Source organism: Branchiostoma floridae, chromosome 12, assembly GCF_000003815.2.
Source record: "Branchiostoma floridae strain S238N-H82 chromosome 12, Bfl_VNyyK, whole genome shotgun sequence".
NCBI lineage: Eukaryota > Metazoa > Chordata > Leptocardii > Amphioxiformes > Branchiostomatidae > Branchiostoma > Branchiostoma floridae.
The window spans coordinates 15305746-15319926 of NC_049990.1; the positions used below are offsets into that span (position 1 = coordinate 15305746).

Genomic DNA, 14181 nt, shown 5'->3' on the forward strand with positions numbered 1-14181 from the left:
CAGATACTGTCTTTAAGTAAATTCTGGACGAAAGGAACAGATAAAAAGATGACCACACAGATGTTTCTCTGGAATTTGTATGAAACACCTCTGATCTCAAACTATAAGAAATAGCAACAGTTAATAGTCTCTGAGACCAGTTTTCTACAATAAAAAAGAAGTACTAGTACTTTAATAGTGACGGGCTGATTTTTTTTTCACTATTGACAAGATCATACTGTCAATACTGGTAAGATTCTGTTATTGACAGGATCATCCAATCGGTACAAATTTCCCACTGTCAACAGAATAAACTCCAGGTATTGAAAAATATGCCACTGAGCAATTGGAAAAATAAAATAGCTGGAAGAAATTTTTGCAGACAATATACTATTCCTAAAATTGCTAACTTTCTAACCCTCTTGAAATATCATTATTTCAGGAAAATGATTAATATGAGGCTTATTATTATTAATTCCATTCATTGTCAGGCATATTGTATTGCAGAAAAGTAAACATAATCTATGCAAATCCAGCAAAATAAATAATCTGCAGTACTTTTCTATTCAGCCAGGTGGCGCACAAAGAACTGCAAAAAAACAGCCATTTTCCTTACGTGTTTTACTTGTGTAAACACCAAAGCAAGTCAGTGATATACATGTACATAAAATAAAGTAGCTGCTACAAAGACACAATTCTTATTTCACAATAGATGGAAAAATATAAGCAACAAAAGCTAGACTTTCAAGTAATGTACTTATTATTGCTAAAACTACACATACATACATACATACATACATATTGTACAGTTATGCGAGCTACAACATACACAAACACTGTTATATGTTAACATTTGCACACATATAATGGTGATTTAATCATGTTAACATACACACACATATGTACATATAATATAAAACGGTGCCTCAGAACAAAATCAAGCTATAGTGAACTGGTACTTTTAACTGTTAGCATACTATGGGTAACTCTAACCCTTAAAATGGGTACCGAGTCACCAGTGATTTAGTATGCCAGGGGTAACCGATTTTGCAGGCACTTTGTTACATCGTACCGTTACAAGAACAAGGCGAACATATCAGTGTTTAGAACACTACCACAACTGTGTGTCAATTTGAAGTGAGATTTAAACACAACAACCATCCAATAATCATTACTGGCAAACAGAAATTGGTTAGCAGTAGGTTATATTGCTGATGTAGACTTCATTTTTCAGTGTGTTTGTTCTAATTTTGCCAACTTTTAAAGGTATGTATTGTAGTATCTGAGTGATCAAAGCATAAAAACAATATCACTGTTTTTTGGTCATTTTTCTACATTATCAATTGAATCTACATTACACTGTGATATACAAAATGTATGAATGTGACTTTGTTCTGTCATGAAAATGAAATTTAAATATGCACCTAAATTCTAACCACCACTTGAGTTGTGTACCATTTTGTTAAACTTTGTTCAACTTCCCAATGAACTAAGGAACACACTGAAATGCATTCAATGGTTCGTTCCAATTATTACTGAAGTTTGTTGAAAGTCCATTTGAGGTAATTTTTACTGTAAAGCTTGATCCCTATTGGTTACAAATGTCAATATGAATAGAGATTCTAAAATCCATAATATTTGCAGTTTCAGTGTCAAATTCTACAATACATGCCTTTAACAAGTTTCCATCGAACACCCTGAAAATTGTTTCATGACATCACAACTGAAAAATGTTTGTTACAGTTACAGCAAGTGCCTTATTAAGGTTTATTATTCATCATCCATATTTGGCAAGGTATTGTTATAACAACACAGTTTCAAAGTACAAAAAATCATATCGTCTGGTGTATGGATGTGATATCAAGTCTCAAGTTCATGTAGGAAGTTTTGTGTTGCTTTGGTCCTATCTACGTAAAGGTGATAGACTTTGTTGTATCGCAAACCAAGGCGATTTTTGTCCGCTATCCATTGCAAAACATGTATCAGGTATGATAACCTTACCTTTCATAGAAGAGCAAGGTATGAAAGTGTACCCTATTGTCAACTGTTAATCAACCAATTGTTACTTTTACGCCCAAAATGTGAGTGTTCTTCTTCAGCAGAATTCCGTGTGGAATTGTGATATAAAGATCACAAATGCGATTTTGTTCTGTGTAAAACGATGAGAAAACTGAAGTCCAGTCAGAAGAACTTCTGCTACGACTTGCTCTGCTTGTGTGGAGAGGGGCCCTTCTCTTCTGCAAAATAAAATATATAAATTTGTTAGCACTGACCATGACGGCAGAAGAAAGTATGCAACATGTGGAAAAATCTCGCCAGATATCATGAAATCTTGAAATTTTTGCCATGGTTCTATTTTCATGGTGATCTTTCCACTGTGAATTCATGACACCACCATGACTACTGTGCTACAGAATTGGATTTACCCAAATTTTTGACTGTCAGACTCTAGTCTTAGTCAAGGAATGAGCAATCCACTACTTCTGTGATGTCATGTTCTGAACACTGAATCAGTGAGCAGTGGATTAGAAGTTGCAGAAAGCCTATGACACCCCATCTCTGTTGATGGACCATTGTAAAACCCTAATGTAGATAGCTTCTTTTATTCCTCTTGCAAAAAAGTTTGATTCTTTGTCCAAGATTCCTTTTTTGTTCAGTGAGACAGAGTGTCCAAGTGACTGTATGTATGTGTGCTGTGAAAATTCGTTCAAATTTTGTTTGTTGAAATCTAATAACTTACAATCCACTGCTCACTGAAGCAGTGAATTGTTCATTCCTTGACAAACTGGAGTTGGGCAGTCAAAGATTCGAGCAAGTCCAGTTTTATATGTCAAAAATTATGGATTCATAAGGACCAACATAGATGAACTTTCACTTTAAGAACTGTAACAGAATTGTTCCAACCAAGATTTTAAAACTGTCAAAAAACGTCTTTTCAATCGTGCCACTAAATAAAACTACCTAAAAAGGTAAATGAATTTACAGACTCACCTAGATCTTTAGGTAACTCCCGTTTCTTGGCCGTCGGCTCCTGAGATGGAGGTGGGACTTCTGGGGCTTTTTCTTCTTCTTTCTTTTCATCTACAGTAGAGGAAAATGAACACAGTTTTATAAATATTCCAAACAACTCAACTACAGCGTTCTTGCTGGCATAGTTTGAGCATATATATATAGGCTACTCCTATGCTGTGATTGGGGTGCCTATGCTGTGATAGTGGGGTGCATTTCTCCCAAAAAACTAAGCTGAAAGCCTTGTGTATTTTTCAATAGATATGCCATTTGACTTAGCTTAACATGCCAGCAAACTTTGCCTCTCAAAATTTAGGAAATAGCTTTTCATAGTATCAAGATTTCACTGCACTTGCAGTGCATGCCCCCAGAATCCGCCTTTGGTGCCATGCAGCCTTCAATGTTCCACATGCTGAAAATTTAGACAGCTATATGTTTTACCCCTCCCGAAACAAAATTTGATGCTGCCATCTCTACAGATTTTTACAGACAGAGATGAACTTTCAAACAAAAGATACCAAGTTGTCTCTAACCTGCTCCAGGTGTACTGTCTGAGGCAGGTTGACCAGGGTTTTCGTTTGCAGTGCTAGAACTTTCAGCGCCACCTGGCTGATCCTTCTGTACTGCAGCTGTTGTTTCTGAGTCCTTCCCTGCCTGTTGTGTTGGTCCTGCAGTTCCTGTCTCACCTGCTGGGGGGAGATCTTTGTTACCAGTCTCTGCTGTTGGGGTTTTTTCCTCCACTTTCTGCTGAAAAGAAACAAAGAAGTAAAGTTTCCGAAGTTACTGCAAATCTTACATGGTTTTCAAAATTTTAATGCAAAACCTACACGGTTTTCAAAAGTTACAACAAAACTTAGTGGTTGTCAAAGGTTACTACAAATTTCACCTAGTTTTCAAAAGTTACTGAAAATCTCACATAATTTTCACAAGTTACTGAAAATCTCACATAGTTTTCAAATGTTACTGAAAATCTCACCTAGTTTTCAAATGTTACTACCACATCTTACATGATGTTATTGCAAAACTTACAGGGTTTTTAACAGTTACTGAAAATGTTACATGGTTTTCAAAAGTTACTGCAATAATCTTACATGGTTGTCAAAAGTTACTGCAAATCTCACCTAGTTTTCAAAAGTTATTGTGAATCTTACATATGGTTTTTAAAAGTTACTGCCAATCTTACATGGTTTTCAAAAGTTACTGCAAAACCTACATGGTTTTAAAAAGTTACTGCAAATCTTACATGGTTTTCAAAAGTTACTGCAAATCTTACATGGTTTTCAAAAGTTACTGCAAATCTTACTTGTGGTTTTCAAAAGTTACTGCAAATCTTACATGGTGTTTGTGCAATTGTTATACAATCACAAACCAAGAACAATCTTGTGATAGCTGTGCATGTGCCCTTCGAAATTCAGCTGTCTTATTACATACAGAAAAGGTTCTCTTAGATCCTTGTCAGGACAGGGGTTGGTTCTGTCACAGCCTGCTAACAGATTCGTTTGCATCAAAGTCGTAGAACTACCTACAGCTGCTTTGACCATGCTGTTACCCTTTTAAAACCACATACCTTGACCTCTGTGCTTTGTTGAGAAGAAGCAACACTTTGTACAGGGCCATCCGTTGAACATGGGGTCTCTGTGGAGCTCACTGGGACAGACTCTACAATTATAGAGGATGACAAAATTTTGGTGAACATCTTTATTGTACTTTTGAAGCAAGATTTAAAAAAAAAGATCAAATGAAGTGCACTGCCAACAACAACAAGTTACTGAGATTAGTAAAAATTAGTTTCTGCACCGCATCGCTACAACAGCCAAAAAAAGGTGTGGTTATACAAAAGCAAGCCAGTATCAAGTGCAATTCCCAGATTAGCATGACACACTGTAGTGCACAGCACACACACTAAAAGGTGCACAAACTTACTGTGAGGCACAAAGTTAAATAATACTACAGTCCTATTTGCAAAAAGGGGCCCCTCCAGGTAGTCTACGGTCTATTTTTCTGCACTTTTGGAAGTGACTTCTACCTGGCACTGTGGAACAGCCTGTGGCTTCAGGGCTATTTTTGGGCACGGCAACGCCCCTGGATTTTCTAACATTGGAGTTAAAATCAACCCGGGACCAGGCAACAATTATATCCAGTGACCTAATCGTGAAAACACTGAGAGGTACTAACCTCCCCTAATATTGGACAGCGCTCCGGAACAAGGTTGTGGCTTTAGATAATCACACTGGATACTACTACTACTACTACTACTACTACTATTAGAGTCTGGACAGGGCTATACCTCCTATGGGCACCAGTGCAAAAGGGACAGTAGCACAACCAACAGTGCCTCACAACAAGATTGTGGACCTCTGTAGCCCTACATGTACTTTCCACACTTCATTTATTGAAGAAGAAAGCTCCCTACCTTTCTGCTCGCTAGACGGAGCTACCACTTCAGTTTCCATGGCAACAGTCTCTCCCTTTTCCCCACCTCCCCCCTCCTCCTCGCTTGGTTCCTTCCCCGACATCTCACCACCACCGTCCTGGGGCGGGGCTGTCTCCATGGCAACTTCCTGTGCTCCACCCTTGCTCACCCCCTCCCCCATGCTTCCACCTTCCCCCTCTGCTTTATCTTGACCAGTGCCAGTTCCATCAGGTTGAGGTTCCACCTGGGAGGCTGTACATGGGGTTTTACCATTACCTTGTACCTCTGGTGGTACTGATGGTGAACTGCCTTGTTCCTCTGCGCCTGCTTTCTCTGTGGTTACCTCTGTGGGACCATACGGTAGCCTCAGTGTGTGTACAATCATTGGAAAAAAATAGGACCACACAAAAGGAGGCAGCAAGACTACATTGCACCTCCATAAACATATCACAAGGGTAGCACGGGCTCAAATGTGGATTTCACACCACACCACCATTACTCTTTGAAATGCACATGGCAGAGATGATGATGGGATATCAAAAATTTACTTTAAGTTGACTTAAATTTAAAAATCTTTTAACACTGTAAAATCAAAAGTAGCAAGACTCTTGAAAAAGAATTCTCTAGAGCTAGAAACTTGTAAAGAACATTGTCATGTCAAGCACAAAGCACAACGATATGTTCAGCATAAGCCCTGTTCAAACTAGATATTCTTATGCTGACATACATGTAGATGTGACTGACATACGTACCATGTGTAACCGGTTGCTGAGAAGCTGAACTGGGTTTTTCGGGTTCTGCCGCAGTCCTCGGCGCAGTTCCGTTTCCCCCTGGCAGCTCTGACGGGACCTGCGGCTGACCGTGTGATGTTTCTGCAGGTGTCTGCGCAGCTGGTGAGGCTGTGTTGTCACCTGCTGGCCCAGACTTTTCAGCCTGATCTGGCTGAGACTGGTTTTGGATGGATGGATCTGGTAGAGACTGGTTTTGTTGACTGGTATCTGTATGATTGGAAACATGAAACTTGTTAGCCCATCTAAGACAAATATCCAGAAATGGAATATTCTAATCATGACAAGAAAAACTGGTACATAACCTGCAATAATATTTCATGTTGAAGAAAACATTATCAAGACAAGATTGTTTCATCCCATAACAGATAGCACTGTAAAAAGATGACCATTCAAACAATCGAACCACTGTTGTATATTAATGGCTCTTGCAGGCTTGGTTACATCAGACATGTGCTAGTAGTTTAAAACATGAGCCAACATGACCAATTGTTTGCTTGTTGAAGCTCCAAGCAGATGTGTCGGTGGCAAAGCAGTATCCAAGAGAAGCAGTATCCAACGGGACAGTTAGATACTGGTTAGCCCTTTGGATATTGTTTTGCCACTGATAGATCTGCTTGGAGATTATGTTTGTCTGATGTGTACCTGGGCCTGGTGTCTTCCCTGCAGTAGGGGAGGAACTCTGAGACATTGGTGCTGCCATCCTGGGGGAGAGGTTTGAGCCCCTGGGGGATGGTCCTCCTGCCCCAGGGGGTGGTGATGCTTCCCCAGGGGGTGGTGCTGCTGCCCCAGGGGGTGGTATAGGGAGTGGTGCTCCCATCCTAGGAGGTGGTCCTCCTGCCCCTAGGGGTGGTGCTGCTGTCACAGGTGGTGGTGCTGTTGTCACATGTGGTGGTGCTCCTGATCCTGGGGGTGGTCCTCCTACCCCAGGGGTTGGTGCGGCTGCTGCCCCAGGGGGTGTTGCTCTTGCTGCCCCAAGGGGTGGTGCACCTGTCCCAGGGGATGGTGCAGTTGTTACAGGGGGTGGCTGTGCAGACCCGTTCTGCCCCAGTGGTGGTCCCATAGGGGGATGCCCCAGGGGAAGGGGCGTTCCCTCCCCAGGGGGGGTTGTGGTATTGCTCGTAGGTGTCTCTGATAGTTTATCAGGCACTTTTGGTGTCCCGTTATTTGGTCCCATTGATCCGGTGGGAGGGGCACCTGGCCCCAGGGGAGGTTCCATTGTAGGCTGGTGAGGGGAAGCTGACCCAGGGGCTTGCCCAGGTCCCCCGGGGTGGGGGAACATCATCCCATGTTGCGGTGCAGGCAGTCTAGGTGGAGTCGGAGCCCCCCTGGGTCCGAGTCCTGCCATCCCCGGGGACGAAGCGGCCCCTGGTGACGCCCTACGCCCCCCACGGGGAGGGGGCTGTCTCTGCTGACTCTGGACATAGCGCAGGAACGCTGACTGGAACTCCGCCTGGCCCTGGAGGAAACTGTGCGCCGACGTCGGGGGGTCAAAGGGCACATCCTTTACTCCACCTGGACAAACATCATAACAACAAAAAGTTTGGTTTAATGAGGATTTTATTACCTCTGCTTCTAGATGAAAATGATGATGCACGGACACTTCAGTCGAATTAGGATGATTTCAAATGGAGCCTATGACAGGTCAACAGAAAAGTAAGCAATACCCTCATAGTTAACTTTCACATATTATGGATTTAGATACAAAGTTATATCAACCCTTATTTGGTGACTTCATGTCACACTTTGATATTTGACACAGGGCCTCAAAGCAGTCACAGTAACACTCTGCAAAGAATGGGTAAAAATGACACAAAATAAAACAAAAGTAAAATAAACTAAACTCACCAGGTGGCATGGCCTGCTGTTTGTTAGCACCTGGAGACCGCTGCTGCCCCATGCCAGGTGGCATCGGCGGCTGCGGCACCTGCCCCACCTGGTTACTGAGACTGGCCAGCGGGCTGGGCCCCTCGTTCATCCCCCTGGGGCCCCCTTCCCTCATGTTCAACATCTGCGGCGGAACGTTGGCGTTCGGCATGGCGGACATGGCCTTGGCTGCGGAGTTCTGCATCTGGTTGATGAATGCCGCCATGGAGGAGTTAGGAGTGGAGGAGTTAGGGAACGGGGACTGGAAGTTAGGCGAAGAGGACGGAGGGAATCTCTGCTGCTGTGACATGTTAGGGAACTGTGGCTGCTGCGAGGGGGAGGACGTCATGGGGAAGGGTGGTTGGGCAGAGTTAGGGTTGGGGAAACGTTGGTTAGGGAACGGGGACTGAGCGTTGGGAGGGAGGTTGGGAAACATTTGTGAGTGGTTGGAGAACTGCTGCATCCCGGGTTGAGGGGGCCGGTTAGGGAAGGGGGATTGGAAGTTTTGCGGGATGGGGGGTTGGGATTGAGATTGAGAGGTGCGAGGGAAGTTCTGCTGCATGGTGGGGGAGGGAGCGTTGGAGAAGGGAGTGTGCATGGGGGATGCGGATGAACCGCTCATGGCTTGTTGGTACGAAGGGGAGGGGTTGTTAGGGAAGTTTTGGGTCATGTTGCCGTGGCCGGGCATACCCGGGAAGCCTGGCTGTTGCATGGCAACCGAGGATGGGGGTTGGAAGTGAGGCCCGGCGCCGGACGAAGGAGGGAAGCCGGGAGGCATGCCGGACGCGGAGGTCGCGGGGAATCCCGGATGCATGGATTGGGTACTGGTAGGGAGCTGCATCGCAGGGGAGGAGCTGGGCGGAAACCCTTGCTGCATGGGGGAGGAGGAAGGTGGGAAGTTAGGTGGAACAGCCGGGGAGGAGGTAGCAGGGTAGTTAGGTGGAACAGCCGGAGAGGATGTCGTCGGGAAGTTGTTCTGGATGGCTGGGGATGAGTTTCTTGCGAACCCCTGGGGTAGGGATGGTGAGGACGTACTGGGGAATCCCTGCTGGAGGGAAGGGGACGGGGCGGTGGGGAAGTGTTGTGTACTGGGGGACGCCATCCCCCCTGCCCCTGCCCCTGCCATAGACGGGGAGGCGGAAAGGTTAGGGGAGGCCGACAGAGCCGGCGACCCGGCCGATAAGGCTGGCGACATGGCGGCCTGCGGGGATGGGAGGGGAGGAACATTATGGAGCCCCGCTTCTGCCTGCTGGTTGGACTTGTTTCGCTGTCGTGCCCGCGAACGGTCGCGGCGCTTAGCCGGCTTCTTAGGCGGAGGCTGCTGCTGTTGTTGTTGTTCTTGCTGCTGCTGTAACATCCCGGCCTGCTGCAGCATGTTCTGCAGGGCGCCAGGGGACGCCATGTTTCCCTGCGGCAGCAGTCCGCTCTGCTGCAGCATGGCCAGCTGCTGCTGCAGGTTCCCCTGCATACCTCCCTGCTGCAGGACAAAGAGTAGATTGATAAGTCTTATGTGATAAGAGCATGGCAATAGGAATATGTAAAATGTCAATGACACTATGTCTCATAATCAATGCACATTCAAAGTCAAAATCCTATGTAGAATTCAGAAAGAGAAAAGCTGTCCTTCACTGGATGTTGATTTTGCATGCTTACATCAGTTTTGGAGTTCCCAGAGGTCATCATCCATACATGTATATATCATTAGTCAAATCAACAGGATGTTAGTTTGTTACTGGTTGTATGAAACGAACAAACATGGAGCAGTGTAGTGTAATTGCAGGGTGTTTCTGCCAGAAACCAGTGGTCCTGGGTTCAAAGCCTGTCTTGCTATCGATCTTGTGCTCTGGGGAACGGGCACTTTACATGACGTTCTTCACTCCACCGAGTTGTAAAAATGGGTACATAACGTCTGTTGAGGAGGTAAATGGTGGTGGAAAGAAAGGGTTTGGCTCTGCCTTCCATTTGTTTGTTTGTTTGTTTGTAACTGTGTCCTAGACAGTAACAACCCACTGTCCCTACAGCCTCAAAAAGGCTATGAGACTACCTTTACCTTTACAGAACATTTAGTTTTATCTAAACATCAAGTATGTTGTCTCCAGCTTACCTGCATGAGTGACTGTGTTGTACGAGATATTGCTAGTGAAATGTTGGGATTCCCTGAGATGTCATTCTGCAGCAGGTTCACTAGTAGTGGGCTACTCTGGGTCACGTCTCTCCCCTGCAGGTTGGGGTCCCCCCCGCCGGCAGATTGGGCCAGCCCGGCATTGTGCAGGAGATGGTGTACTGGGAGCCGGGTCGCGCCACCTCGCACCTGCATGGAGGGAAGCATCTGTAGAGAAATGTTCAAAAGGGTCAGAATAAGGGTTGTCACAGAGGAGCAAATGTCACAAATCCATGCAGACGCATAGGGTTTATGTTGAGTCTACACAGTGCATTACATCTAGAATATCATACGTACAATTGTAATTTGTATCACCTGAGTACTAGTGGGAGGGCTGGGATCATAGGTGATTCGGAAAACACTATGTTGTATTTTATTTATGTCATACCCACCCAATTTTAATGCAAAATGCATCAGAAGTTGAGAACATCATTGAAAAATTATGACTGTAGCATGTCAACAACACGAGATATAAAACGTCTACTGCTGTACCATGGAAAGCTGCTAGGAGAGCCATAATCCAATCATTTATTTTTTTTCAACACCAACATACCAAATAATGATGATAATAAATGTCATAAAGATCCATCCACAACTTCTTGAATATGCTGTTCACTAACAGCAAACAAACACGCACTCACAGAAACATATTATTCTTTACAAACTTTAAGGTAACAAAGCATAATTATTTCAATGTGCTCACCTGTCCTTGCATGGGGCCCGGTGGTCCCTGGTTACCAGGGAAACCGGAGCTACCATCTGGGTGAAAACCAGGGGGGAAACCTCTTGGAAAGTTTTGTGGGGTCGGAGGAAAACCACCCTGCTCTGGGGGCCCTCCTGGAGAAAACAGACAATTCACAACAAGTTTAGCAAACAAACAAATATGGCATCAACAACAACAGGAGTACATTTAATTGGGTGTATTTTAACGTCATTTTGAAGCCAAAGTTTAGCATGAGCTAGACTCTTATGATCAAGATAGGCTAAGTTAATTGATAAAGAATATTTGAAACTACTTTTACTCTCAATGGTGAAAATATCTATCATGTAAACTTGTTTGTTAAAAAATTGAGTCTGTTTATATCTCTGTAAGTCTAGCTGTATGTCCTTGCAATGATATCTTATTGTATATGACCTCCTTCAGGGAAAGATTGACAATCCGAACTTTGCTTTGGCTATGGCATAACAGTCCTATACGAGAATGTCAGTCCCTTCCACATAGAACAGATCCATAAGCTGACTCAAGTCTGGTTCAAAGTAATTTGTTTTCCCCAAAACCACTTTTCTTCTACACATCTGGACAGCTTTTCTTTCTGATATACTTTAATTTATACATGTAACATGAGTTCACCTTTATCCGTTGGGTAACCTATATCCGCTGTATTTACATGCAAAAACCGTTTAGGGATATCAAGTCGACAGATGGTAGTTTGAAATTGCAGTATTTTCACAATGTTGCAGTTAGAAACCACACTCCATCAACTTGATATCCTTAAATAACCTGCTATTAAACACAACGGATATAGGTTACCTCACAGATGAAGGTGAACTCACATTAATTACTAGTACTACTAGTATTCATGTAGAGTTTACCTGCGTTAGAAGGCACCTGGTCAGGTCTGAAGGGCAGTTGGTCCTGTGGGGGTCGTACAAACCCCCCTGGTGAAGGCATTGGCATCCTGAAGGAAACCAACACACTGTTATAATCATGACGTTCATTTTAGACCTTCCTAGGTAGTCAATTTTTGGTAATGCCTAAGGGGTGGAGCCTTTGTCCCACTACTGACCTAGTGTGAAAGTTCATCTGGTTTGATTGAACTCAGTCTGAAGCAAAGTGGAACTGCAAGTGATAAAAGAAGCGATTTATACTATTGGCTTACAATGATGGAGGATGCCTTAGAATTAAAAAAATATGTGGAAAATTTTTGGCAATGCCTCAGGGACAGATCCTCCTTTTAACTTCTGAGCTGGGTTGAAAGTTCATGAGTGTTGTCATTGATATCAGTCTGAAGCAAAGCTTAATTGTAAGGAATAAATGAGGCCATTTATATCACAATCTTACAACTACCCTTTTGTTATCAGAGACAGGGGCACCATAGACATGAAATTTTAACCAACTTATGATCCACTGCTCACTGAGTCACATTTTTTATCTGCATAACGTGACATCACAGAAGCTGTCAGATTGCTCATTCTTTGACAACAGTAAAAAGAAATTGGGCAAATTTTCTTTGGGAAATTACCATTTACCTGAATCCTAGAACTACGCTCGTTTTGTACTCTGCTTAACTGCTCTTCCCTTTCCACTATTGGGGACATTGCCACTATCCAGATGTCAGCAAATCAGAGAAGGCAAACTGCTTGATATTCATGTCCAATAACATGCCACAACACGACAGTCCTACTGCATCTTAACTTGTTTAAGGTACCAAACCATTTCAGCGGAGACAACTGACCTGTTCTGTTGGCCCATCTGCTGGGCTGTGAAGCTGAAGGCAGGCACCTGGGCAGCTGAGGGGGGTCGGATGTTCCCCACAGGAGAGAACTGTCCAGGTATCATAGTCTCACCTGATGATACAAGAAATTAAGTTACATACAAGTCCTTCTGCAGCGGCACATTAGGGTAATAAGATACGCCACAAAGTAGTTACTCAAGCAACTGGATATGGTTTTGGTCAGATGTTTCAACCATTATCCAGTGTCACTAACAAAAACTGCTGGATAGTAGTTCAAACGTCTGACCGTTTCCAAAACCATATCCAGTTCCTTGAGTAACTATTTGGCATATCCTCAGATTTGTATTGCTTAAAATCTAATGATCATAAGTTCTCCACAGGATTAGACTTGTACAACTACAAGTCCACTAACATAATTGTCCTGGGCAAGTAAAAGTGCCTACCGGGCAAGTACATATCCTACCCCACTTGCCCGATTGGACAAGTAAGATTTCTCCATGATTGAGATTTTGATATACTTGTTACTTATCACAGCCATTGCATCAAGCATTGGTCATCACATAAAAATTGAGCCAATAATAAAGGAATTCCATTGTTTGAAGTGAAAATATATAGAAAAATGTCATGTAAAGTTTTTACTTATTTATGTACTTGCCCGATAGGGTAAGTGAATTCTTAGAAAACTTGTCCAGCCCTCCTCCATGTAATATCCACAAGCCTAGCCACTCCAAAATTCCCACACACACACACACACACACTGAACATGTGACAAGATAGTTATGTTGCCACCCTTACCTGGAGCGACCTGCCCCCCTGGGGAAGTTGCCCAGGCAGGTCGGGGGATGCCCTGGGCCTGGGGGGACTGTTGGAAGGGTGGGGCAGCGGTGGCGGGGAGACCAGGGGCCATGGGGGGTCCTGTCATACTGATGGGGGGAGGGGTGTTCAACACTACCTCCTGATGACCTGGAGGGGAACGACAAAATGAAAAATCTAATCTAAGACAGAATACATGTACAATTACATGTATGTTCAGAACTAGGAATGACAGCATTGGACAAGTAATTTGTCCCAATTGCCCAGGGAATTGACTGTGCTGATCAAGGAAGCGCATGCTCTACTGTACTTCCCTAATTGGGCCAGCGCGATTTTTCTGTGGGTGCTTTTTAAAAAAAATGTGTCATCTACATTTTAGACCATTGAAAAGTTGGCTTGGGAAAGTAAATCTATGCACTTGCCCATAGCTTAAAGTTAAAGGGAATGTGAATTTCTAAACACTTGTTTATCTCTGGAATGATAGTACTGCTGCAACGTGCACTAACCTGCATATGCAGGTGGTATTTCGAGCCCTGCAAATGTATAACATTTTCTGACTATACGATTTTGTCACCTGCTTCTGTGACCAGAACCATGTCTCGGAATGACTTATTTGTAGGTAGCATATGTAGTCCAGCAGTTAGCGGTCCTGCCTCTAGAACTAAGTATAAGTGAAACCTTACATCTGTTTTCTTT

The 14181-nt window shown here is 43.7% G+C and overlaps 1 protein-coding gene across 4 annotated transcripts; it reads right to left on the reverse strand.

The window, feature by feature from the left end:
• Window positions 1-584: 584 nt before the first annotated feature.
• Window positions 585-13631, reverse strand: LOC118427287 (proline-rich protein 36-like). 4 transcript variants are annotated; one of them, XM_035836985.1, is made up of 13 exons: window positions 13468-13631; window positions 12673-12784; window positions 11810-11895; window positions 10920-11053; window positions 10160-10384; window positions 8038-9532; window positions 6835-7704; window positions 6154-6399; window positions 5402-5746; window positions 4556-4647; window positions 3522-3732; window positions 2971-3060; window positions 585-2216 (listed from the first exon to the last, which is right to left on the reverse strand). In XM_035836985.1, exons 1-13 carry the CDS (start codon window positions 13592-13594, stop codon window positions 2176-2178), a joined length of 4074 nt encoding a protein of 1357 aa, XP_035692878.1. In that variant the 5' UTR covers window positions 13595-13631; the 3' UTR covers window positions 585-2175. The 4 variants fall into 4 exon arrangements, with proteins under 4 accessions (XP_035692878.1, XP_035692877.1, XP_035692880.1 ...); XM_035836984.1 differs by having other exon boundaries at window positions 3522-3735; XM_035836987.1 differs by lacking the exon at window positions 5402-5746.
• Between the last annotated feature and the right edge of the window lie 550 nt (window positions 13632-14181).

Coding starts and splice junctions, on each gene's coding strand:
- LOC118427287 (XM_035836984.1), bottom strand. CDS start 13,594: ATGACAGGACCCCCCATGGCCCCTGGTCTCCCCGCCACCGCTGCCCCA. Junction 10,385..10,919: donor CGGGCCCCATGCAAGGACAG/GTGAGCACATTG, acceptor ATTTCTCTACAG/ATGCTTCCCTCCATGCAGGT. Junction 3,736..4,555: donor AACAAAGCACAGAGGTCAAG/GTATGTGGTTTT, acceptor GTTTCTTTTCAG/CAGAAAGTGGAGGAAAAAAC.